The sequence below is a fragment of the Chionomys nivalis genome, chromosome 7 (genome assembly GCF_950005125.1).
Source record: "Chionomys nivalis chromosome 7, mChiNiv1.1, whole genome shotgun sequence".
In the NCBI taxonomy this organism is placed as follows: Eukaryota; Metazoa; Chordata; class Mammalia; order Rodentia; family Cricetidae; genus Chionomys; species Chionomys nivalis.
Window position 1 is genome coordinate 23,742,411 of NC_080092.1, and position 23,836 is coordinate 23,766,246.

General features: G+C 42.8%; 1 protein-coding gene and 1 pseudogene across 2 annotated transcripts; both read right to left on the reverse strand.

The window, feature by feature from the left end:
- Positions 1 to 5,912: 5,912 nt before the first annotated feature.
- Mat2b (methionine adenosyltransferase 2 non-catalytic beta subunit) lies at positions 5,913 to 22,635 on the reverse strand. 2 transcript variants are annotated; one of them, XM_057776678.1, is made up of 7 exons: positions 22,481 to 22,635; positions 16,322 to 16,516; positions 13,842 to 13,956; positions 13,148 to 13,300; positions 10,004 to 10,197; positions 7,399 to 7,512; positions 5,913 to 6,792 (listed from the first exon to the last, which is right to left on the reverse strand). In XM_057776678.1, the coding sequence occupies exons 1-7, from the start codon at positions 22,508 to 22,510 to the stop codon at positions 6,622 to 6,624; spliced, it is 972 nt and encodes a 323-aa protein (XP_057632661.1). In that variant the 5' UTR covers positions 22,511 to 22,635; the 3' UTR covers positions 5,913 to 6,621. The 2 variants fall into 2 exon arrangements, with proteins under 2 accessions (XP_057632661.1, XP_057632660.1); XM_057776677.1 differs by lacking the exon at positions 22,481 to 22,635 and adding an exon at positions 19,953 to 20,148.
- LOC130878640 (ferritin light chain 1-like) lies at positions 10,930 to 11,492 on the reverse strand (annotated as a pseudogene).
- Positions 22,636 to 23,836: the final 1,201 nt, after the last annotated feature.

The following is a 23,836-nucleotide window of genomic DNA, read 5'->3' on the forward strand; positions in this document are numbered from 1 at the left end:
AAAGAAATGAGATAATTCTAACATTCATAGAAGGACTACTGGAATTAAGATAGTTTTTATAAAGAACAATTTAGTAACAAAATTGGAGAGTTAAAAAATGAGGCAATCTCTCATATGTAAAATAAAGATATAAAAAGCAGAAAAATAGGAGTGAAAATTAAAGAATCTGTGTGATTAGTTTCCCATAGGGGCTTTAACCTTTTTATGTTTAAATAAAAAGAAAGGTTTTAATTTTAACATAGTAAAATTACATCTAACAAAACAGGTATCAAGCAAGAATTGTAATTACAATATTTATATCTATTAACTTTTTTTTCAAATACTTTTTTGATTATTTGGGAACCTCACATCATGAACCCTGACAGCACTCACTTCCAGTCCTCCCAGGTCCTTCTGCAACCCTGTGACCTCCCACCATCCCTCAAAAGGGAAGAAAAAGAAAAAAAATCAAGTCCAGTTAATGTTGCCCATATACTCACTAGAGCATGACCAAACTCCCAGTGACCTTAAAGAAAAAAGATTCCATGCCCACCCGTTCTCACTGCCACAAGCCACCAGTTGCGGAGAGCTACACCTCAGTACTTTTATCACAATTTTTAAGAGTTCTCTTCGGTAGCTTTCTGTCCATGCAGTTACTTTGGGTGGGGGGTGGGGGGTGGAGGGGGTGGGATAGGTGTTATGCCTAAATCCACAAAGTTTCCCCCAAAACAAGGAGACCAAGTCCCATATGTAAAAGCAAAGAGCCTTTATTTTATACAAGCTTGCAAGCTTGGTCTCTCTGCATGTCTAACGTATTAGAATAATTGAAGAGCCCTGAGCTCAGTTAGAGTTGGGTTTTTATACTAGTAAAGGTGGGGGTGGGGGATTTCTGAGGTTCAGGATCCCTGATTGGCTGACATTTGTCTAGGTGTGTCTTGGTGAGTGTGTGCTGGAGGGTGATCCTATCTACAAACAGTTGGAATGTTAGGCATTTCCTTTGGAAGGTCTGTTCTTGGGTGGTGCTCAAGTAATCTCAGTTTGTGGTTCTTCCTGCAACCAGGTATTGCTTGGGGTAAACTACTGAGACTCAGGCCTCTATTAAACTGGCTGAGTCCTACACTGGCAGTTGATAATGGTTGAAAGTAAAGAACTTCCTTTGGGTGGTCTGTTTCTACTTAGCCTATCATGGCTGGCTCCTACAGTAGGGGTTGCCACAGAAGTTGTCTTTGTACCTGTTAGAATCTGCAGTCATCAATAGCATGACAAAAAAAAAAAAAATATATCTTCCTTTACCATTTACAGTCAGCTGGAGCACAGACCACGAATTTACACATGGTTTCTGGAGACAGCATGGACCACAGACATCCACATAGTCTTCAGCATCAGCACGTGCCACACACCTTAGCATGGTCTCTGGCGGATGTACAGACCACAGACATCAACACAGCCCTCTGCCGCTGCATGGGCCATGGACACCATCCTAACCCTTGGTGGCAGCACAGACCAAGGACATCAATCTGGCCTCAGGTGGCAGCACAGGTCACATCAACATGGTCCTGGCAGCAGCACAGCTCACACACACCAACATGGATTCAGCCTGCAGCACAGACTATGGATATCCACATGAAGCTCAGGCTCCAATACAGCCTTGGGCAGTGGACCACTGACACCAGAGTGGCCTCCAGGGGCAGCATGGACCATAGAGGTCTTTCGAGGAGGTTCAATCCAGAAAATGGACCGTTCTTCATCTTGGACATCCTGTCTTTGCTGAGGAACAGAGTGATTGTGCAGCTGAGCAGAGTGTTCAGGGACTGAGTCTTTTGGTTTTTCCCCCAACTCAAGTCTCATATAGCTCAGCCTGACCTGGAGCTCCTCCTGATCTTCCTGACTCTACTTTCTATGTGCTGGGATTACAGACCTTAGACACCAAGTCAGTACAGGAAATACTATTTAGATGGTACCTTAGTCACTATGCTATAACTATGATGAGACACTGTGACCGAGGCAGCTGTTACAAAGGAAAGTATTTAATTGGTGGTTTGCTTACAGTTTCAGAGGCTTAGTCCATTATCAAGGCAGGGAGCATGGCAGCATGCAGGCAGGCACTGGAGAAGCAGTTGAGAGCTATAACCTGATCTGTAGGTGGTGTGGTGGAGGGTGGGAAACAAGAGAGGGGGGGGGAAAGAATGAGATTTTGAAAGCTGAGAACACCCCCAGTGGCACAAGGCCAATACTTTCTCCACGAAGGCCATACTTACTAATCTTTTTCAAAATAGTGTGACTCTTGATGACTAGGCATTCGATTAGATGAGCCTGTTGGGGGAGGGGAGCATTCTTAGTCCAACCACTTCAGAGGGCACATTAGGGGAGTCTATGGTCAGTAGATAAGTCATTTTCCCCCAGTGGTAAAAGCTGGGAAATGCATACAAGTTTTCAAAGATAAAATAGGTCATGAGTTCAATGTATGGGAAAAGTTATTTGGGTGAAGAGACCTTTGTGATGGAAAATTTCAGCTGTTCTGTCTCCTCTAACTTTTATATTTAGATTTATTGTTATGTGCATGAGTGCTTTTATGTATATATGGTGGAAGGACAGAGAGGGAGAGCAAGAAAAGAGATATCTTGATTGAGGGAGCCATTATGGGGCTAGCAGCAAGAATCCTGGCTCTAGGAAAATTCTCAGGAATCCACGAGAATGAGCCCAATTAAGACCCTAAGCAATAGTGGAGAAGGTGCCTGTACTGGCCTTTCCCTGTAATCAGATTGATGACTACTTTGTCATCATAGAGCCTTCATCCAATAACTGATGGAAGCAGATAAAGCGATCCACAACGAAGCACTGGACAGAGCTTCAGGAGACTAGTACAAGAGAGGGAGGAGCAATAATATGAGCAAAGGGGTCAAGACCGTGATGGGGAAACCTACAGAGGCAGATGACCTGAGCCAGTGAGAGCTCACTGACTTTGGACTGATAGCAGGGGAACCTACATAGGACCAAACTAGGCCCATCAAATGTGGATGACGGTCGTGTGGCATGGATAGTTGAGACCACTGGCAGGAAGATCAGTATTTATCCCTAGTGCTTGAACTGGCATTTTGAAGCCCATTCTTTTTGGAGGGATACCTAGCTCAGCCTAGATACAGAGGGTAGGGCCACGGTCCTTCCTTAAAGTGATGTGTCAGACTTCATTGACTCTTCTTGGGAAGCCTTACCCTCTTTGAGGAGTGGAGGGGGGTCTGGAGTGAGGAGACAGTTGGGGGGGGGGAGTCCACAGTAGGGGAGGGAGTAGGAACTGGGATAGGCATGTAAAATGAGAAAAGATTGTTTCAAAAAATTTTTATTAAAAAATCTATTAAGAACCAGGTGGTGGTGGCGCACGACTTTCATCTCAGCACTCGGGAGGCAGAGGCAGGCGGATCTCTGGAGTTCGAGGCCAGCCTGGTCTACAGAGTGAGTTCCAGGACAGCCAGGGCTGTTACACAGAGAAACCCTGTCTCGAAAAAAAAAAAAAAAAAAAAAAAAAAACCAAAGAAACAAACAAAAAAGAAATCTATTAACAAACTGGGGGAAAATTAAAATTGCTCAGTGATATGTAGTATATATGTGTACTATAAAATAGAATCAAGTGGACAATAAAGAAGAAAACAACTCTTGGGAGGGATAAGCAACTTCATAGCCATCTTTTTGTAAAAACACATAAACCTGTGTGCCAGGCGGTGGTGGCACACAGCTTTAATCCCAGCACTCAGGAGGCAGAGGCAGGTGAATCTGAGTTTGAGGCCAGCCTGGTCTACAGGGCAAGTTCCAGGACAGGATCCAAAGGTACACAGAGAAACCCTGTCTCGAAAAACCAAAAAAAAAAAAACAAAAAAAAAAAACAAAAAAAATCCAATTGTGTTGACATTTATGTGGTTAAAATACAGAAACAAGCTTTCAGAAGCCATTTGGCAAAACACCAGACAGAATAATTTCTCTTTAAAATCTATGTAAGTGTATTTCCAGAACTATATATGTATGCTTATGGCAGAAAATCCAGGGGAAGGAGGATTTATGTGTATCTATGTGTGTGGGTATGTGCACGAGTGCAGGTTCCTGCGGGGCCAGAGAGGGCATCAAGGGCTGTGGAAGGGGAGTTGCAGATAGTGCTGGGAACCAAATCTGGGTCTCATGTAAGAGTAGAAAGTGCTCTTAATGGCAGAACCATCTCTCCTGCCTTCCTCCTTTTAGGAATATTTTTAAGATGACAGAAAGGCAACAAAACCCACTGGCAGTCTTATTACAGAACTTTCTTACAACTAAGAATGAAGGTAGTATCGATGGTAACAAGCATGGCACCTGGCCCCAAATGCATTTGATAAGCGAAGATATTTGTAAATGTATGTTCCTGATGTTTCCCCGGGACTTGTGAAACAGGTTTTATTTCCTTCACTTAACTCTCAAAGGGATTGAAGCTCCAACAGAACTCTTTCCTGCTGTGATTAGGGTGTCAAATACACCCCAAATATACATACACATGGTCAAATTCTGCCCAGATGGTAGCAAATTCCATGGTGGCCTTCCTAGAAGTAGGGCAATGGTGGGAGAATACTCAACTGTTGTGATGCACCTATAAATCCCAGCACCGGGCAAGGTTGAGGCCGAAGGATCTTAAACTTGAGGCCAGCAATGCAAACTCAAAAACTTAAAAACGGACTTAACATTCAGCATAAGTGGCCCAAAGAAGACCTGCAGAAAATGTGTACTGTGTGGCTGGTCAATATAGGATGACGGGACTGTGTGTGTCATGCTGGCCTATGCTATTGGCTCTTTACTAAACAATGAGAAGATGGCGGTCCACACAAACTTACATTTTGCATGGTGTGAAGTGCAACAATTATGGGCCTGGAGAGATGCTTCAAGGGTCAAGAGCACTGGTTGTTCTTGCAGAGCAGGTTCTATTCCCAGCACCCACATAGTGCCTCACAGGTCTTCAACTTCAGTTTCAGAGGATCTGATGTCCTTATCTGGCACCAGGCATCCCGTGCAGTGCTCTTATACACTTTTTTTTAAAGGAAAAAAATCAGAAAATACAGCAATTTGAAGAAAACCTCTAAATTCTCAATTTCACTTTTTAGTTTTTGCTTGCTTTGTAACACAGGCTGTCCTTGAACTCACAGTAATCCTCCTGCCTCAGTTTCTCATGCTGGGAATACAGAAATGTACCATCATTCCCAACTAGCAGGCTTTAATTTTGTACATTCTATTTCAGCTGATCGACAATGGTTTAAGATGGTGTTAGCAATAACCCAGTAAATTCCAAAACCTAATGCAGTCTGGTGATTGCTATAACCAAATGATCCAAACAAGGTCCATTCTAATTCCCAAATTCTAGGTAAATTTTAAATAAAACATAACAAGACTATGGAGTTGTTTCTAATCAGTTGGTACAAAAATACTTCTAGATCAAGTATAAGGGTTACCTTACACCACACTGCATGCTGACATTACATAGCAAAGATTCTAAGTGTCTAATTTGAAAACTTAAGATAAGTCAGTCCTTATATTGTCTCACTATGTAGTCCTGCCTGGCCTGATACTTGCTATTTAGACCAGGCTGGCCTCAAAAGCAGAGATCTACCTGGTTCTTATAGAATAAATGATGTGTATCATCATGCCTAGCAGTACTTACAATTTAAAAAGAAACAAATTAAAGAGAAATCAACTCTGGGAATGGAAGACAGCTGAAGAGTGTGGTCTCTGGTGGGTCAACCATCTCGAGTGGGTGGCTCTACCTGCGAGTCAGTGTTCTTAAAAACAAAAGGAAACAACAAAATATTAAGGAAACAGGGATAGATATAGGAGAAGCTGGGGGTATAAGGTTGAATATGATCAAAATACACTGAGATTCTCAGAATTAAAACATTATATATTTTTAAATAAAAGAGAAACCAAAGTGTTACATGCCAGCAGTATTTATTGTTATTCATAAGTGATCAAAAGACAAACAAGGCTCATTATTATAAGCACATGTATGAAATATCACTTGGTGACAGAGTGAAAGAGACAGATATGTATTTATATTAAAAAAATACACACACACGCACTCTCTCAAATGTCTGCCACATGGTGCTATGCAGGTGAGGTGTCAGGCTATACAGTTCTGATATACACAACACATTAAGAATCAAGCATAAAAACCATACTTAAAGTTGCAAAAATAAAGTTTCCTTTTCTTCAAGCATTTTGATCTGGGCTCAAGCAAAGCAAACAGTGAGCAGCGATGATTTTCATAGGATCCTACACGCGCTGAAACTATCAATATATAAAGGTCCACAAACAAAACAAAACGGAGTTACAGGAATGGATAAAGCATTTCATCCAGAGTCTAACAGTCTGTTTCATCCGAGCTCTCGGACATTAAGAATCATAATTTATATTTCTTGAAGAGCAAGGTGAACCAGAACGAAACAATCAACTCAAAGTCATGACTGCAAACAAGGCATGGCTGCCCTCAGTCTCTCCAACATTCCCCTAGTGCAACAGCATCATTTACCTGAAGGATCATGAGTCACAATTAAGGAGTACTCATACAAAACTATTTCCTTTATTCTTGAAAAGTGCCACATACTAGACTTTTCATTTAAAAAATACACAGCACATAAACTAATGAAAGACAGTCTGTCTCCATCTCTTGTCAATGAGGAAAGGCCAGAGCGAGTCTTTGATTCCAATTCGAAATGGCGTCCGCTGGCCAATGCCCAAAGTCTCCAATTTGGAGCAGTCAAGCTGAGCATTTTTGGGGCGTTGTGCTCCTATGACGGGGCTGTCAGTAATCTTTAAAGAAAAACAAAACAAAACAAAAAATCATGAGTAAAGAAGTAACATCTTGAGACTTAATAACTCAAATAGAGTTATAAGTTTCCCTTAGTGAAAAAAGACCTGATCTTATTAGATATAGAAAAATAAACATGCTGCCATCAAGACAATACTTAGGAAAAAAAAAAATCAGCCAGGTGGTGGTGACATACACCTTTAATCCCAGAATGGAGTGAGTTCCAGGACAGCCACAGCTACATAGTAAGACTCTATCTTGAAAAACATTGAAAAACAAAACATGACAAAAAAGTGCGTATGTCTGTGTGTGCATGTGCACATGGGAGTATATGCTCATGTTGAGGTCAGAAGACAGTGGGAGTCAGTTCTCTCCTTCGGTCATGTGGATTGACTCAGGTTGTTGGGTTCTGCAGCAAGTACCCCCCACCCCACCCCACCCCCTTTACCTCCATCAATACTCTGGCTTCTTTAGGGATATTTACAGCTAGATACTGCCAAGATCCAAATTAAGTTCACCTTGATTAATTATCCCAAATAGAAAAATGCTATTAATAACATATAGCGGCCTTAGGAGGTCAGGAGGGAGGTGTCAATCAGCAGACTTACAGGTCTTAAGTGACTGCTCGGGAGGTTGAAGGCATCTGCAATCGCACATGCCATTTCGTACTTGGTCATCTGCTCATTGCCAGACCAGTGAAAGGTTCCCTTAACGGACGGATCCTAACAACAAACACAAGGGAAGAGAGAAAGATATAGAGGGGGAGAGAGAAAGAAGAAAAAAGAAAATTAATGGTAAAGTTTGACAAGAAATTTAATTTTAAAGGTCCAAGAATCAAAAGAGACCTACCATTTTGGAATATTCTCTTCAAAATACCTAAAATCAAATATCTACAAATAGTCCAACACTAAAAGCAATTTATAGAAATAACTTTTTGAAATAAAAATGCAAGTGGCTCCAATTTAGAGACATTGACTGTTTTTTGTTTTTTTTTGTATTTTTTTGGTTTTTCGAGACAGGGTTTCTCTGTAGCTTTGGACCCTGTCCTGGAACTCCCTTTGTAGACCAGGCTGGCCTCGAACTCACAGAGATCCTCACAGAGATCCGCCTGCCTCTGCCTCCAGAGTGCTGGGATTAAAGGCGTGCGCCACCACCGCCCAGCTGACATTGACTAACTTTAATTAACATTTTAAATTATTTTAAGATAAATAAAAACAAAACAGTTTTGAGACACGATCTCACACAGTCTAGGCTGTCTTCAAAATCAGCATATAGCTGAGGCTCACCTCCAGTTTGAGTCTTCCAAGCTCAGGGATTACAGGCATGCACCACCATGTCGGGTTTATGAGGTCCTATGATTCAATACAAGGCTTTTTGCATGCTGGACAAGCACTTTATGGTCTGAACCACATTCTTAGCCTCACTCTTTTTGTTTTAAGAAAAACAAAAAATTTTGGCTTTGCTTCTTAGCCTTGGCTCATTATATGGACACAGTGGGCCTAGAATTCATAGGGATCCACTTGACACTGCTGTTTTACTGGTATTATCTCAAATGCTGCTATTACAACTATGTACCACCAAGATCAGTTATGAAACCATTTTAAAATGAACCTGACAAGCACAGTGACACATGCTAGTAATCCTAGTTATTTGGGAAAGATGAGGTAGAAAGACAGCCTTGAATTGCAAGGGCAGCCTAAGTTACACAGGGATTTAAGGTCACTCTGGACAATAAACTGGTCACCTCAAGAAACCGAAGAGAAACGGTCTGAGCGCTGGCCAAGAGGTTGGGAGTGCCGCCCGCGGAGGCAGAGGTCGCTGGTTCGAGTCCCGGCTCGTATATCTGTGTGCTTGTGACATGTGCGCATGCATCATAATAAATCGGGGAGGGGGGGAGGAGGGAGTTTAGCCGGGCGATGGTGGCGCACGCCTTTAATCTCAGCACTCGGGAGGCAGAGGCAGGCGGATCTCTGTGAGTTCGAGGCCAGCCTGGTGGTCTACAAGAGCTAGTTCCAGGACAGGCTCCAAAAACTACAGAGAAACCCTGTCTCGAAAAGAAAAAAAAAAAATAAATAAATAAACCAGAAACCGAAGAGATGAACTAGTTAAATACACTTAACAATGCCATGCTACTATTTTCGGTCTTGCTCAGGCTTCCTCCCCTAACAGATTTCCAAAAGCGTCTTCTATAGAATTAACTGTTTGTGTGTGAACTCAGGTGTGCATGTCACAGCATGTATGTGAAGGTCAAGGACAACCTCTGGTGTTGGTACCTACCTGTCTTCACCTGTATGAAGAAATTTTTAGTTTACCCACAGTTAACACGAGTATGCTGTGGAACACTCTTTTTGTAGACTGTAAATATGCACTACTCTTGTTGGTTAATAAAGAGCTGACTGGTCGATGGCCATAGGATTTTCAGGGCAGGGAGACCATTAGGAGGAAGCAGGAGAGAGTCTGAGGAGACGCCATGAGATATAGAGCGAGCAGGATTGGAAGTATGTACATGAGGTAAACAAGCCTCGGGCAGCACATAGATTAATAGAAATGGGTTAATTTAAGTTATTAAGAGCTAGCTAAAAACAAGCCTAAGCTAGTGTCCAAGCATTTATAAATAATGTTAAATCTCCATGTCGGTTATTTGAGAACTGGTGGGTGAGAAAGGAAAGTCTGCTTGCTTATACCAGTATAATTTTCATATAGTAAAAAAATGGAGTCAGGCTGTGACCAGCATTAGTCATAATCTAAACTGTCTCCAGTCTTCGTATGGGTATTGTATTTAATGCCAACTTCTCCAAATGCTTAAAATTTATTTCCATTCTGGGGTGGAAAGATGGCTCAGTGGTCAAGGGTGCTTATTTTTTCCTTAAGAGGAATTGGGTTTTGTTCCCAGGGGATCCCATGACCTCGGTTGTTTGATACTTACCTGCATGTGGTATATATAAATTCATGAACACACACATATGTAATAAATTAAAAAAATACCTCTCACTGGGTGTGGTTGGTCCACTGTGTCTTTACTCCCAGAACGAGGAAGGCAGGGACAAATCTCTTGCACACTACAGACCTCATGAACACAACCTCTACTCTGTAGAAACTGCTTTTGTTGAACTTTTCAGTCTGTGAGAATCTATGTACACCCATGGAGGGCCAAACACCAAAGCACAACTTTCACTAAGACAGAAGGCAGGCCCCATCTTTCCCAAGACTCACCAGCATCCTCTTCTCTGCCAGCTGCCGGCACACACTGGCTACATCCTTCACGTGTGTGGGGAACCTCTGCTGCCAGTGGTCCATGTTGGCTGACTTGTTGCTGAACTGCACCTTGTCGAACATAACAGTCACAGCACTTTCTTCAAGCTTTTCAACTTCCCCATACAGAACAGGAATTCTCAAAACAGCAGCACCTAGGGACAACACATGTAGATATTTTATGGCTTTCCCATGTTTTGATGTAAAGAAAAATTGTGTGAATTGAAATAATAGCAAAGGAGAAACCTTGCCTTTTAATATAAATACCAGGATGGGATGCAGCTCATAACTGAACAAACTGAAAGGTGATCATGAATATTTTAAGTATCTGTTGTCACATATAGAATCCCTATATAATTGGTCATTATACCCATTAAAAAATAGAGCCTATATAGACAACAAAATGACTGACTGGAGGTCAAGTGAAAGACAACAGCAAAGCAGAACAATTTTGGGCCAACTGGGAAACCATCTACACAGGCTACGCATTTGATAGCTGGAATACATCAAGAAAAGGTTTCCTTCTGACTGGTAAACATCACGTGATTATGTAAACAACATTCGAGTCCCTACAAGACACACAACCAAGTGTTTGGATACTGCACTGATCACTGCTGAATTTGACCAAGTATTCACACACAAAAGTACCAATTAAAAACTGATCAATTTGAAGGTAGGGCTGAGTGGTCACACACTTATAATCATGGTTGAAGAAATGTTCAATATTAGATTTTATACTGATATCTAGTGAAGGTTTTTTTTTTTGCTGTTTCAAAGGCTTTATTTCTACTTGGTCCAAGACTTGAGAGGGGCTCACAGGGCGTTACAAAGCTGCCTAGTGACTTCTTGAGAGGTTCGGGTGAAGGTCCTGAGGCGGGCTGGTGCAGAGCAGAGGTGGGAGCCCCTCGGAAGGAGGCCTCCTAGTCATGCTTGAGAGTGAGCCGCTCAAAGAGGTACTCGCCCAGAGACGCCTGGGGCCCAGCAGCCAACCTGCGAGGTTGGTCAGGTGGTTGCCCATCTTCTTGATGACCTTCACCTCCTTATCCAGGAAGTGGTTTTCAAGGAAGTCACAGAGATGATGATCTGTACGGGCAGAGCCCAGGGAATGAAGATCCAAGAGGGCCTGGTTCACGTTCTTCTCCAAGGCCAGGGCAGCTTCCATGGCCTCCTGGGTTTTACCCCACTCATCTGGAGATGGCTTCTGCACATCCTGAAAGAGTGCACGGCCTCCGCGATCGTTCTGCAACTTGAGGAGATGCTCGGCGCCCTCGCGCTTCTCCTCGGCCAATTGGCGGAAGAAGTGGCCTACACCCTCCAGAGCCACATCATCCTGGTCAAAAGAGTAGCCCAGCGAGAGATAGGTGTAGGAGGCCTGCAGGTGCAGGTTGACCAGGCGGTTCACGGCAGCCTCCACTTCGGTGGAATAATTCTGATGAATCTGGGAGGTCATGGTTGAGACGCAGTCTGGAGCTACTCGCAAAGAGACGGTGCTGGCTGGTCCTAGGAGCAGAAGGCGGCGAGGTGATGGTCCCGGAGGCTCCGGCTGCAGATGAGGAGCAGTGGAAGCTAACAAAGGGAGGCCCCGGGTCTGTTCCGTCCAAACACTGTTGAAGCAAGACACAGATCCACGGGATCTCCGAAGGCTGCTCTGGTGAAGGGTTTGATAGCTGTCAGATTATTAGCACTTTTAACAAAGTAGACATGTATTTCTTTTCATAAAGACAGGTCTTGCTGTGGTTGGAATGTTGTATCCACTCCAAAATTATATATTGAAATTTAATTCCAAGTCCAACAGAAAGATAAAAAGGTAGGTAGGTAGGTAGGTGGGTGGGTGGGTGGATAGACACATACATACATACTTGAGTATGTGCATGCTTGGTTGGGGGAGGTGCTTTGGGAAGCTGTTTAGGTCATGAAGATACCACTATGAAAGAGCTTAATGGGGAGCAGTCTAGTATGGTTGAGGACAAGCAGAAAGGAGGCCTTTCCCACACGCTGGCTCTTGGAGGTTAAGACTTCCCAGCCTCCAGAACTGTGAGAGGTAAATTCCAGTTCTTTATAAATGATCCATTCTGTGCACTGTAACAGTGACATGAAGCAGACATGAAGCAACATGAAGCAAGGGAGAGACTGATGCTAGCGCCACTTCTTAGGACTGATGCTCATTTGTGTATCTACTTTATCTGGAGGCACTGGAGATCTAACCTTGGGCATCGCATATGCTCAGCAAGTACTCTACTACTGAGACAGAATAACTTAGAATAGTCAATAAAAAAAAAAACACAAAACTTGACAAATTAAATGTCCATAAATGAGGGCACCACAAGCTGGTGGCTGCTTCGCAGGGGTATACTATGACCCAAAGCATCAGTTTCCACAGGGATCATTATGTTGAGCATGGTGCTGCCACAGGTAGAAAATAAGTGAGCACGGTGTGCCCAGAGACAGGAAGAAGTCACGTCAGAACTGGAAGCATATATAATGAGATGCAAAGATGTGGGAAGGAAGTCAGATTATGAATCAAAATGCAAACAACTTGAAAAAAATTATTCAGAAATACCTCTCTTAAGAAACCATATTTCACGTTTGTCTTCCTGAAGGAACAGCACACAGGAGAGATTTCATTCTCCCAGCTTTAAATTTTCTTTTAGTTTCTTTTCAAAGAAGTTACACATGTACATATAAACGCACATGTTAAAAAGAAAATATCATGGCATAGGATGCCTCAAAATTTTATTACATTTATTTATGTGTATGTGTGTGTGCAGGTCAGTGACAACTTATAGGAGCCGGTTCTCTCTGTCCACACAGGTCTCGGGAATCGAACTCATCAATTGGTGGCAAACACTTTTACTTACCGAGCTATCTCACCAGTCCATAGTCTCTAATTTCTAGTAACCTACAGTTAGTTCCCTTTTCTTTCTTTTCCTTTTTTAATTAGAAGAGAGGAAGACAGAGCTTCACTGACCTATCTTCTGAGTGCTGGGAGTTCAGGCATGTAACACATACATACAGCAATTCTGGATATTTTTATAAGTTAGGACATATCTTTTCATAAACAACACAACACAGTCTTCATCAGGTGCCAAATATGCTGGATCTTACCTAAATTGTTCTCCAGGACTGCCTTTTCTCCTTCTAATTTTGTTTTTCCATAGAGATTCAAGGGATTTGGTATATCTTCTTCTGTATAAGGGGGATTTGTGCCATCAAACACATAATCTGAGCTAATGTAGATGAGAAATGCTCCAACAGCAGCTACAAAAAGAAAAGATACGCCCACTTCATTACTTTTGCTTGGAATGTTTTCTGTTTTTGCGTTTTTTTTCCTTCAACAAAAACACATGTAAGAGAGCAACAAAACTTTCAACTTAAACAACCCGGTGAAGCCGGACAGTGGTGGCGCATGCCTGTAATCCCAAATTTCTAGATGCAGGAACTCCCTGAATCTGAGTACAGCCTGGTCTACAGAGTGAGTTGCAGAACACTCAGGGTAACTCAAAAATCCTGTCTGGAAAAACAAAACAAGCAAAAGCCAAAACCACAGTAAAGGAAGCTGGAGAAGGCTCACAGCTAGCAACACTGATGCTCTTCGAGAGGACCTGGCTTTGGTTCCTAGCACCCACGTGGATGATCACAACCACCTGTAACTCCACTTAAAGGGGTCTTAAGTCCCCTTCTGACCTCCAAGGATACAAGGCACAAATACTGTGCATAGACACACATGCAGGTAAAACATTCCTAAACCTAAAATAGGCATATATTAAAAAAATATCCAGTGATGATGATGTAGCATTACCTGCCTCCTTTGCTAAATTCCCAGAAGCACCCACATTCAGCTGGGAAGCAGCATCTGGCTGACTCTCAACAACATCCGGTCTTCTCTCCGCAGCACAATGCACTATGACGTGAGGCTGAAAGTTAAACACTGAGTTGAAACTCAAAATGGTAAGCAACAGAGAACAATGGCTTCCTTAGAGAACTTCGGAGAAGGAAAAGGTTCCTTAAGTCAATATTTCTTTAATTAATAAATCATTTAATTTTTAATAGTTTGTCATACTTTCTTTTTCTTCTTCAAACACACACACATGGTCTCCAAAAAAAGAATTGCACTTTGCACATCATACACCAGGCAGGTATGTAAGCCCAAACGTCATACCTAGCCAAGGTAAGAAACAACTTAGTAATCCCTAGACAAAAGTGCAGAAAAAACTGTCAGCAACTATATGTATAATCAAAATCAGACGGCTATGCTGATGTGGTGGGAAAGGGTTACCATGTACACGACTGTGACTCATCAGACCCCAGGCCTCACGGCACTAAGTGCTCTGCCGCTCCAGCCCTAGCACTTAATGAATTCATGACAAAGGCAATAGTACCCGCTGCAAGTTAACTGTTTAAATTCAAGTCTTTTGACCAGTCATTTAACCAGAATCAACTATTTACAGAACCTGCGTGTCCATTTGACCATAATGCAGTAAGCCATCCTGTCCTGGTTATTTTCCTATTACTGTGGACCAAAAGCAAATTGGGGAGCAAAGGGTTTATTTCACTTACACACCAAAGTACATCACTGAAGGGAGTCAAGGCAGGAAGTGGTCTAGAAGCCAACAGTGTTACTCTGCTTACCAGCTTGCTCCTGCTAGCATGCTCAGCTTGCTCTTATACAACCCAGGCCCACCCACATCAGTCATATTAATAAAAATAAATAAATAAAAGCCCCATGGACCAACATGGTAGAGGCATTTTCTCAACTGAGATTCTCTCTTTGCAGATGGCTGCAGCTCTTGTCAAGCTGACAACTAAACAGGACACAGGAAGCACTGTAAGCAGAACAGGTCTTCCTTACACACGAAAACAGGGATGCAGGAGATCTTTCACAGAGTTTTTTTTTTTTTTAAATTCAAGAAGAACAGAGCAAGAACTAAGACTGTGCTAACAGTCAATGTGCTATGGAAGCCACATGACAACTAACAACCATTTGTAACTCCAGTTTCAACCAGAAAGACTTCCTTTTCTGACCTCTGCAGGCACTGCACACATGTGTTGCACAAACATACACATGCAGGCAAAACACCCATATGTGGAACATTCCTTTACACTATGTGAATATACGCCACTGTGATGGGATTAATAAAGGAGCTGACTGGCCAATAGTTGGACAGGTAGAGGTCAGGCGGGACTTGCAGACAAAAGGTGAGTATAAAGAAGGGGAGGAGTCTCAGAATCTTGAGGAGATGAACCTGCTATACTGAGAAAAGGTACCAGGTCACATGGCAGAGTGTAGATAGGAGATATGGGTTATTTTTAAATGTAAGAGTTAGTAACAAGCCTGAGCTACTGGCCAAGCATTTATAATTAATAAGTCTCCGCGTGGTTATTTGGGAGCAATTGCCAGGACACAGAAAAACTCCACCTATACCCATACACAGAAAATATATAAAAATAAATTTTAAAAGGAGAAAGAGGGGGCTGGAGAGATGGCTCAGCGGTTAAGAGCATTGCCTGCTCTTCCAAAGGTCCTGAGTTCAATTCCCAGCAACCACATGGTGACTCACAACCATATGTAATGAGATCTGGTGCCCTCTTCTGGCCTGCAGGCATATACGTAGAAAGAATAAAATTTAAAAAAAAAAAGGGAGAAAGAGGCAGAGAATGAACTCCCACATACCTAATTTCAAGAAGGTATAATTGTTTTTAAACTTGAATGTCAGAATCTGGGATGCTTCACATGTAGCATCCAGGGCCCATCAAGGATTTACTATATTACACTCTTTGGGCATGCAGCCTAAAATCAGGTTTCCCCAGTGTTTCGAGAACCCATGCTCTAGGGCTCACATCTTTAGAAAAAAAACCAAACAGTATCTCTATCTCCCTCTAACTTTTTTGGAGCAATGACAAACAGGTTCTCGAAATCCCTGACTGTACTTTCTTGGCTCTAAAGCAGAAATAATAATTTTTTTCAGGTTCCAGATAACACTTATTTGTATGGTGAGTATTAGGAAAATACTGCATAAATACAAGCTGTGCACTATGTAAAGGACAGGGAGGAGGATCTAGCTCTGCGGTAGAGTACTTGCCCAGCATGTGGGGACCCTGGCCCCACAACCTGCACTACTGCAGGTAAAGCACCCCCCTCCCCAGCAAAGTGTGCTCTGCACTGTTGCTGCTCAGCAGGTTACAGTTTCAAGCACAGCTTCCAGCCAGCATGTACTTTCTGTACACTCCAGAGAACTCTGAATAGAATGCACATACAACTTCAAACATAAAAACCCATACCTGAAAATCATGAATGAGGTGATGAACTGCTTCAGAATCCAACAGGTTCACCTGTTCAAATTTTGGTCTTGCTCTTCGAAAGCCACAGCCAACAGTGTGCCAATTACTTTGTTGAAATTCTTTGTAAACTGCTCTGCCAAGAAGCCCTGTGGCGCCTGTAACTAGAACCCGCCGAGTAGGGATGTTTACTTCCTCCTAGAAGTGAAAAAGAAGGAAAGTCTGCTTGAAAACAATTCTCCTAAAGAAATGGGCTGCCAACATTGTGTGCCAAATACCTGAAATCTAAGTATTTTTCTTATTAATGTCACATACCTAAACACTCAGTTTTAAAGCTAGATTAATCAAACTGCACCAACAAGCTGGGCGATGGTGGCGCATGCCTTTAATCCCAGCACTCGGGAGGCAGAGGCAGGTGGATCTCTGTGAGTTCGAGACCAGCCTGGTCTACAGAGCTAGTTCCAGGACAGGCTCCAAAGCCACAGAGAAACCCTGTCTCGGAAAACCAAAAAAAAAAAAAAAAAAAAAAAAAACTGCACCAACAACTGTACAACTTAATAAGTTTGTTTTTTAATTATTTTATGTGTATGAGTGTTTTGCCTGCATGCATGCGCACCACCTGCGTTGCTGGGGGAGACAGAAGAGGGTGTAAAATCTCCTGGAACTGGAGTTCAGGCAGGGCTTACAGGTAGGTGCTGAGAACTGAGCCTGGGTACATTGCAAATCAACAAAGTACTCTTAACCATAGAACCATCTTTCCAGCCACCACTTACTTTATAAGTTTTAATAATCAATCTCACACTGCTTTTGCAGAAGACAGACGCCGAGTGACTTACAACCTCCTATAACTCAAGCTCCAGATCTCTGGCCTCTGAGAGCAACTGCATTCACAGACAAAAGACTCTAACATAAAAAATAAGGGGCAGGAGAGATGGCTCCATGGTTAAGAACACTGCATGTTCTTCTTGATTCCCAGAACCCAGAGGCAACTAAAAACTCTGTCTGTTAACTCCTAGTTCAGAGGATCTGATGCCCTCTTCTTGCTTCTGTGAGCACCAGGCATGCATGCACCCAAACACACAGAAGAAACACTCATGCACATAAAATTTTTTAATGAATACGTTAATGAAAACTAAAATCTTCCAGACTAGTAAAAAAGAAAAAATAATAGAACAAAGTATTAATAATGAAGAAAAAGAACCTAAGATAAATCACAAGTAACTTCCCCACTTGATTTAGATTTCATGTTAATAATGGAAGTTATTTTGCTTTTATGATGGATGAAGTGATGGTATATCACCTTGATGAGTCAACAAGAATTTTCCATCTTCGAAGATATTATGAAAACGTGCAAGCCTCAGATGGCACATCACATTTTTATAGGTTTGAAAATCTGTCAACATTTCAAAGCAGTTTATTTAGACTAAAACTAATCTGATCTTTAAAACATATATTTTAAATCTGAACTAATATATATCCCTTAGTCAGCACTAAATTTACTTACACAGAGTACTTATGACTAATAGTTACAGACAGTAAGGAAATTTTTGAACTGATGTGTTGCTATTGAGAAAAATATTCATGTTCACAGAAATGTTTAAAAGCTGAAGGAATAATTTAAATTCTGTATATTAAAGGAAAAGTTCCAAAAAAAAAAAAAACCAAAAAAATCAAGAAACACTTTCCTTCCGAATTCTCAAGTAAAGCCAACTTACCCTTTTGTAAAAATAGTGTTTTTAGCTGGCATGTGTCACACTCCTGAAGTCCAGTATAAGTTCCACAGTTGAAACTTTCATTAAAGTTCATCATGAGGCCCTATTACTGTTAAAGTCCCCTAATTCTCAGCTAGCAAAAAAGCTTTTACATAAGAAATAGACAGACATTTTGAGCCCTAACTTCATGTGAGGTAAAGGGTTTAGTAAACATACATACTTTACTTAATGACACTAAAATCAGGTGTTTCTAACATGCACAAAAGCTAAAATCAAAAGGGGATGATGGGGTTTGCGGGGGGGGGGGGGGGGAGATGCAGTATACCAAAAAAATTAAGGATTTTAATTCAACCAATTTCAAAATTTTTTTTTTAATTAAAGAGATTTCATGTGGCAGCCTGACAACCCCTTGGCTCTAAGCCAGGCAATTTAAGAAAACAAAGACTCAAGCCAGCAAAATATTTTCTTTGATCTTTGGCAAGAAAATAACTCTACAGCTTACCACTCTCCACTTTGTAATTTTAACACATTAACGTTACATGTGTACATACATACATGCATGCAGAAACGGTCACAGCCTGAAACTGCAAATGAACTTGAACTTTAGCTAAAGCCCAGTCACTTGGAGACAATACCGAATGTACATCACCCAAATATAAAAATCTTGCAGCTGGACATGGTGCGCCCTGCCTTTAATCTTGGCACTCTGGGGTGTAGAGACAGGGAAGTCTCTGTTGAGATCAAGGACAGCAAGGGTTATACGAGAGAACTTGTTCTAGTTAGGGCTGGTTACTACGCTGTGATAAAACAGGACCAAAATCTGAGGAAACAAGAGTTTATTTGGCTTCCACTTTCGCATCACTGTTCATCATTAGAGGAAATCAGGGCAGGAAGTCGACAGGGCAGGAACCTGAGGCAGGCTATGTAGAAGTGCAGCTTACGGACTTGCCTGCTCAACCAACTTTCTAGGACATCCGCCTACTGCTGCTAACACCCTCAATGGGCTGGTTCCTTTCACATCAAACAGTAAGAAAATGCCCCACAGGTTTGCCTGCTGCCTAATCTTAAGGAGGCATTTTTTTCTGAGGCCCCTCCTCTCCTGCTTGTATTAAGTGGAGGTAAAACTAGTCAGCAGTGCAGGGTGTGGCGGCCAGCGCCTTTAATCCCAGCACTCGGGAGGCAGAGGCGGGTGGATCTTTGTGCGTTCAAGGCCAGCCTGGTCTACAGAGCCAGTTCTAACACAGCCAAAGATACACCGAGACACCCTGTTTCGAAAAACAGAAACAACAAAAACCTGACAAACTAGCCAGCAGAGACTCCATCTCAATAGACAGACAAATATTTTGGGGCATGAACAAAACTGGTCATCTCCTATACTTCCTTATACCTGCAAGACACACTGGCTTGGGAATTAAGGCTCATCAATTGGGAAGAGGCAGGGGAAGTTTACCAGACACTTGATCCCCCAAATCTCAGCAGTCTTCCACCGTGCAAGACTTGAAACCCCAGGTGGCCAAGGGCCAAACAAACCTGTATTGGAATACCTGCTCAAACCTTAGTGAATAAACTCGAGGTAAAGACTGTGTTCTCACTGTGAGACCGAGCGTTAACAGCACCGCATGCATACTGGGGAATACGGACATCCGTAAAAGTGCCCGAAGTAACGTGCCCTGTCAACTATGAAGTCACTGAGCTGACATCCCCAACGTCGTCGTTTATAAAAAGCCACCCTCCCATCTCCTTAAAGATCCAGGAATACAAAACAAAGGTGATGTCCACAGAACCCAAACGGAAACAAGCCCTCGGGGGCCCCCACCCCTCCCCAACTTCCAGGCTGCAGCGGCTCAGGGGAAGCCTGCAGCGAGCGAGCGAGGTAAACAAACTCAGAGGCGCCACCCAGGGCTCCCCGCCCCGCACCTCACCTCCACCAGCCGGCAGCTGCCGGGAACGAAGTGGATAGAGAGCTCTTTCTCCCGGCCCACCATGCCAGCCGCCTTTGCGCCGTCGCCGTCGCGACCGCAGCCACCTCCAGCGCAGCACTGCCGGGGGCCACAGCGCCCGCGCCCTTGGCCCTCCTCCCCCTAGGCCCTGGCCGACCCGGGCCACCGCTTCCGGCTTCCGCCGCCTTGGCCGCGGCCGTTGATTGGCCACCTCCCGCCACGCATTCAACACGGGGCGGGACCTCAAGGGACGCTCTAGCCCACGTGCCAGTTCTTAAAGAGATAGAGCAACGCCAAGCGGTGACTGCAGGCTTTCTTGGGTTTAAGTGAGTGAGTGATTTTTTTTTTTTTTAAATCTGTCTACTTCTTCCTTCCTAGTGAAGGGGAATAAAGAATCGAGTGGCCTAGAGTTCTGTGTTTGCAGACTGCGAAATGCCTAAGAGTCAACTGCGCGTGTATTACACAAAGTAGACTACAAACAACATCAGTAACCTGAGGAGAGGCAAAAAAAACGAAGAGTTGTCCCAGGACCACAGCGCTGAGGCTGATTTGGGTTGGTTTCAAGCAGTTTCAAGCCCAGGCTGTCAGGGAATGATCTTGAACTTCTGACCCTCCAGCTTCACCTCCCAAGAGCTGGGATCCCAGGAGTGGATCAATCTACGCAAGTTGTGATTGGTCGTTTGTTCAAGGCAAGGAGAAAGAATAAACATAGGTGCTGTCTTCTGAGTCATTAACATCTCTGGAAACTAAGTTTTTCTGGAATGTTAAAAAAAAGTGCTAGGGCCAGGCAGTGGTGGCGCACGCCTTTAATCCCAGCACTCGGGAGGCAGAGGCAGGCGGATCTCTGTGAGTTCGAGACCAGCCTGGTCTACAGAGCTAGTTCCAGGACAGGCTCCAAAGCCACAGAGAAACCCTGGCTCGAAAAACCAAAAAAAAACAAACAAACAAAAAAAAAAAGTGCTGAGAAGTTTTTTAAGTGTGTAATTATTTTTAGCTAATTAAAAATAAAAAAGGTGTGGGAGGGAATATCATTTGGGTAATTTAAGAATTACAAAACGAGAAACAGCTGCAATAACGAGCCTGGTCCACTTTTAAGTAGATTTTACAGGTGTTCTGGCTGCCCTAGGTGGAGGAAGTCACTTTAGGGAACGCTGCGGGGCTGCTGGAGCCAAGCTTTGGAGGAGTTGCAAAAACTTAGAATGATGGCGCCAAGGAAGGGCGCGCACAGTGCCGGGCATTCTTCCAAGCCTGTGTGGTTGTTTAAAAGTTAATCAGAAACAACAGCCCCTAGTGTCTGACTCAGCACTCAACTGAATTACCTGCGGGTTAAAAACTCCGAAGTACAGCGCCAGCCAAGCCTATGAAACCTCCACTGTAAATAAAAGCTCGCACCCAGGAAAGGATTCGCCTGCTTCGACCCAGCCTTCTGTTCTCATCCAGACACCCACATAAGGGATTTCAAAACTCGCCCCGAAATGTGACCATTGCCTGGATTTCCCCCAAACGCCTTATTGTCACAATCCGTCTGGTTTATTTTTAAACTAACGATCAAGCTGCCCTTTAGAAAAAGCCAGGTGATTAAATTTATATCAATAAAGAAAAAGCCAGGTGATTTTTCCTTCCTCCCCCATACACTAAAAACACGTATTCCCCTTTCACGTAATTCTTTGTGTGTGGGGGGGGAGGCAGCCCGAGGCCCGTCACTTTTTCATTTATTTTTTTTCTAATCCAGGCCTTAAAGATTACTAAAAGGGCTACCTAACACTAATTTACAAGAATAATTAGAAAGAAAAAGTCCGAGGGAGAGGACAGATCCAAGATCCCACTTCCTTCTTAAAAGTGAGAATGTTTCAAGTCTCTAGTTGGAATGTGTGAAGGAATCGCTTCCTAGACGGGATTATAAATTGTACTCAAAAGGAACATTGAAGGATTTCTGCAATTTGCAGTTTGATTCCCTGTGCAACCTTTGAGTGAGTAAGGAAATATTTGTTTGCCTATATTTAAGAATACGGTTTGACACCTGTCAGGCAAAAGTTGGGCATACTTAAATGCAATCTCTAGGGGCACATACTTAAATGCAATTTTTAGTCATTTTGCTTAATAAAAAAAGGTTCTATGTGTACAGTCAATGTCCGACTTCCGACAGGGATCACGTCTTAAAGAGTGCAAACTGGAACTTAAAGTCCCATTAGCAGATTCAAGCCCTACAAGACAAAAGCCGGGCATGCACCACAGATTAAATCTTATACTATCCAGAACCTTCGCCACCATTGCACTTAATGTGGAGAATGAAACTCGTTCTGCTTCACATTTTATTTCTGTCAAACACAATTTGGTTTTTCGGGTCAGAAACCCAAGAGAGTGTTCTGTGTCTCAAGCTTCTGTTTCTTAAGGAAATAAATGGCACCGGCAAATATTTCCTTTGCACCCATTTTGCTCTTACCAGCCGTTCTGAATCGCTTTTAAGTCAACGCGGAATGGAGACTGTATCTTGAATTGCTAGCTCTTACCTGTTCCATGTCCTCCGGCATTTCAGGCATGATTCCAGAACTATTTTGGGGAAACAGCAGCGGGAGGAATATCGGCGTCTGGCTTCTCTGGCTGGGTCTTTGTTTGCTCCGCCCGCACCGAGCACACGGACGCCAAAAACGTGAGGCGCAGCTCCGCTTGACCTTTTAAATTAGCATTTCCATTCCAATCCTGGAATCTCGTGCAGTTTTCCACAGTGCAGTAAACTGGCAGCTGATTCCTCCTGTTCGTTTTGAAACTACCCAATGAGAAGTTTCATGTTTAATTGTAAGTCAAGAGAGGGTCCGTTACCAAAATCCATGACAGAACTATTAAACACAACAAAACAAAACAAAGACGTGCAATTCTCTCAAGCGAGAATGAGCCAAGTTAGGAAGCACAATGCAATTGATTCCTGTTTTGAAATATTTCACACGTTTCACACTTAAGAGCCTTTAGTAAAATTCCTCGGTGCTTTCCAAAAAGTTTGTGTGTATGAATATTTTGTTCGCATGCATGTATGAGCACCATGTGTGCCTGTTGGATCCCCTGGAACTGGGGTTATGGATAGTTGTGAGCCATTTTGTGGGTGCTGGGAATCGAATCCCGACGCTTTGAAAGTAAAATAAATGCTCTTAACCACTGAGCCATCTCTCCCGCCCCATTCAATGCCTTTTTTTTTTTTTTTTTTTAAGATTTCAAAGTGCAATTTAAAAACCTTAGTGGTAGCAACACACAAATGTAGAATGTGGTCGCTTCCATTGACTGTATTCTGTTTATATTTAGCCAAGCATTGAATATCGCTTCTCAGTACTTTCCGAACCTGCCCCTAACAGCATCAGCAGTGTAGAACCACTTTTTAGGAGTGAAGCAGAACCAGCAATTTGTAGTTTCTTGGGCGATTTAATAGTGATTTAAGCTTGCTTAGTTCAGCTTTGAGACATTGTTTGAGTTTATGGCCTTGCACTGTTTTAACGACTATAGAAGCTGGTATTGAAATTGAGCTTTAAAATGCTACTCAACTTTATAGCCTACCCAGAGGGCATAGGGCATCTGGCAAGCTGTAGGAGCTGTAGGAGGAATTCAGAGGACTCACCTATGGTCAGGAAATCAGAGGAGGCCTGGGGGAGAGGGCCAATATGCTGCCCTAATAAGGCACTAAAGACCCAGACAATAAGGATCCAAGAGTTCAACAATTATACATTGAATTAGACAGAGAATAGTAAGTTATGAACAGAAAAAAACATTACGTGGTGAGATTGGCAGTTGGGAGTAATTTTGGTAAGGTTTGCACAACTCCCCATTCATAGTAATAAGAAGGTGGCTTTGCTTCTACCTTCAAGAAACAGAAAGATCAG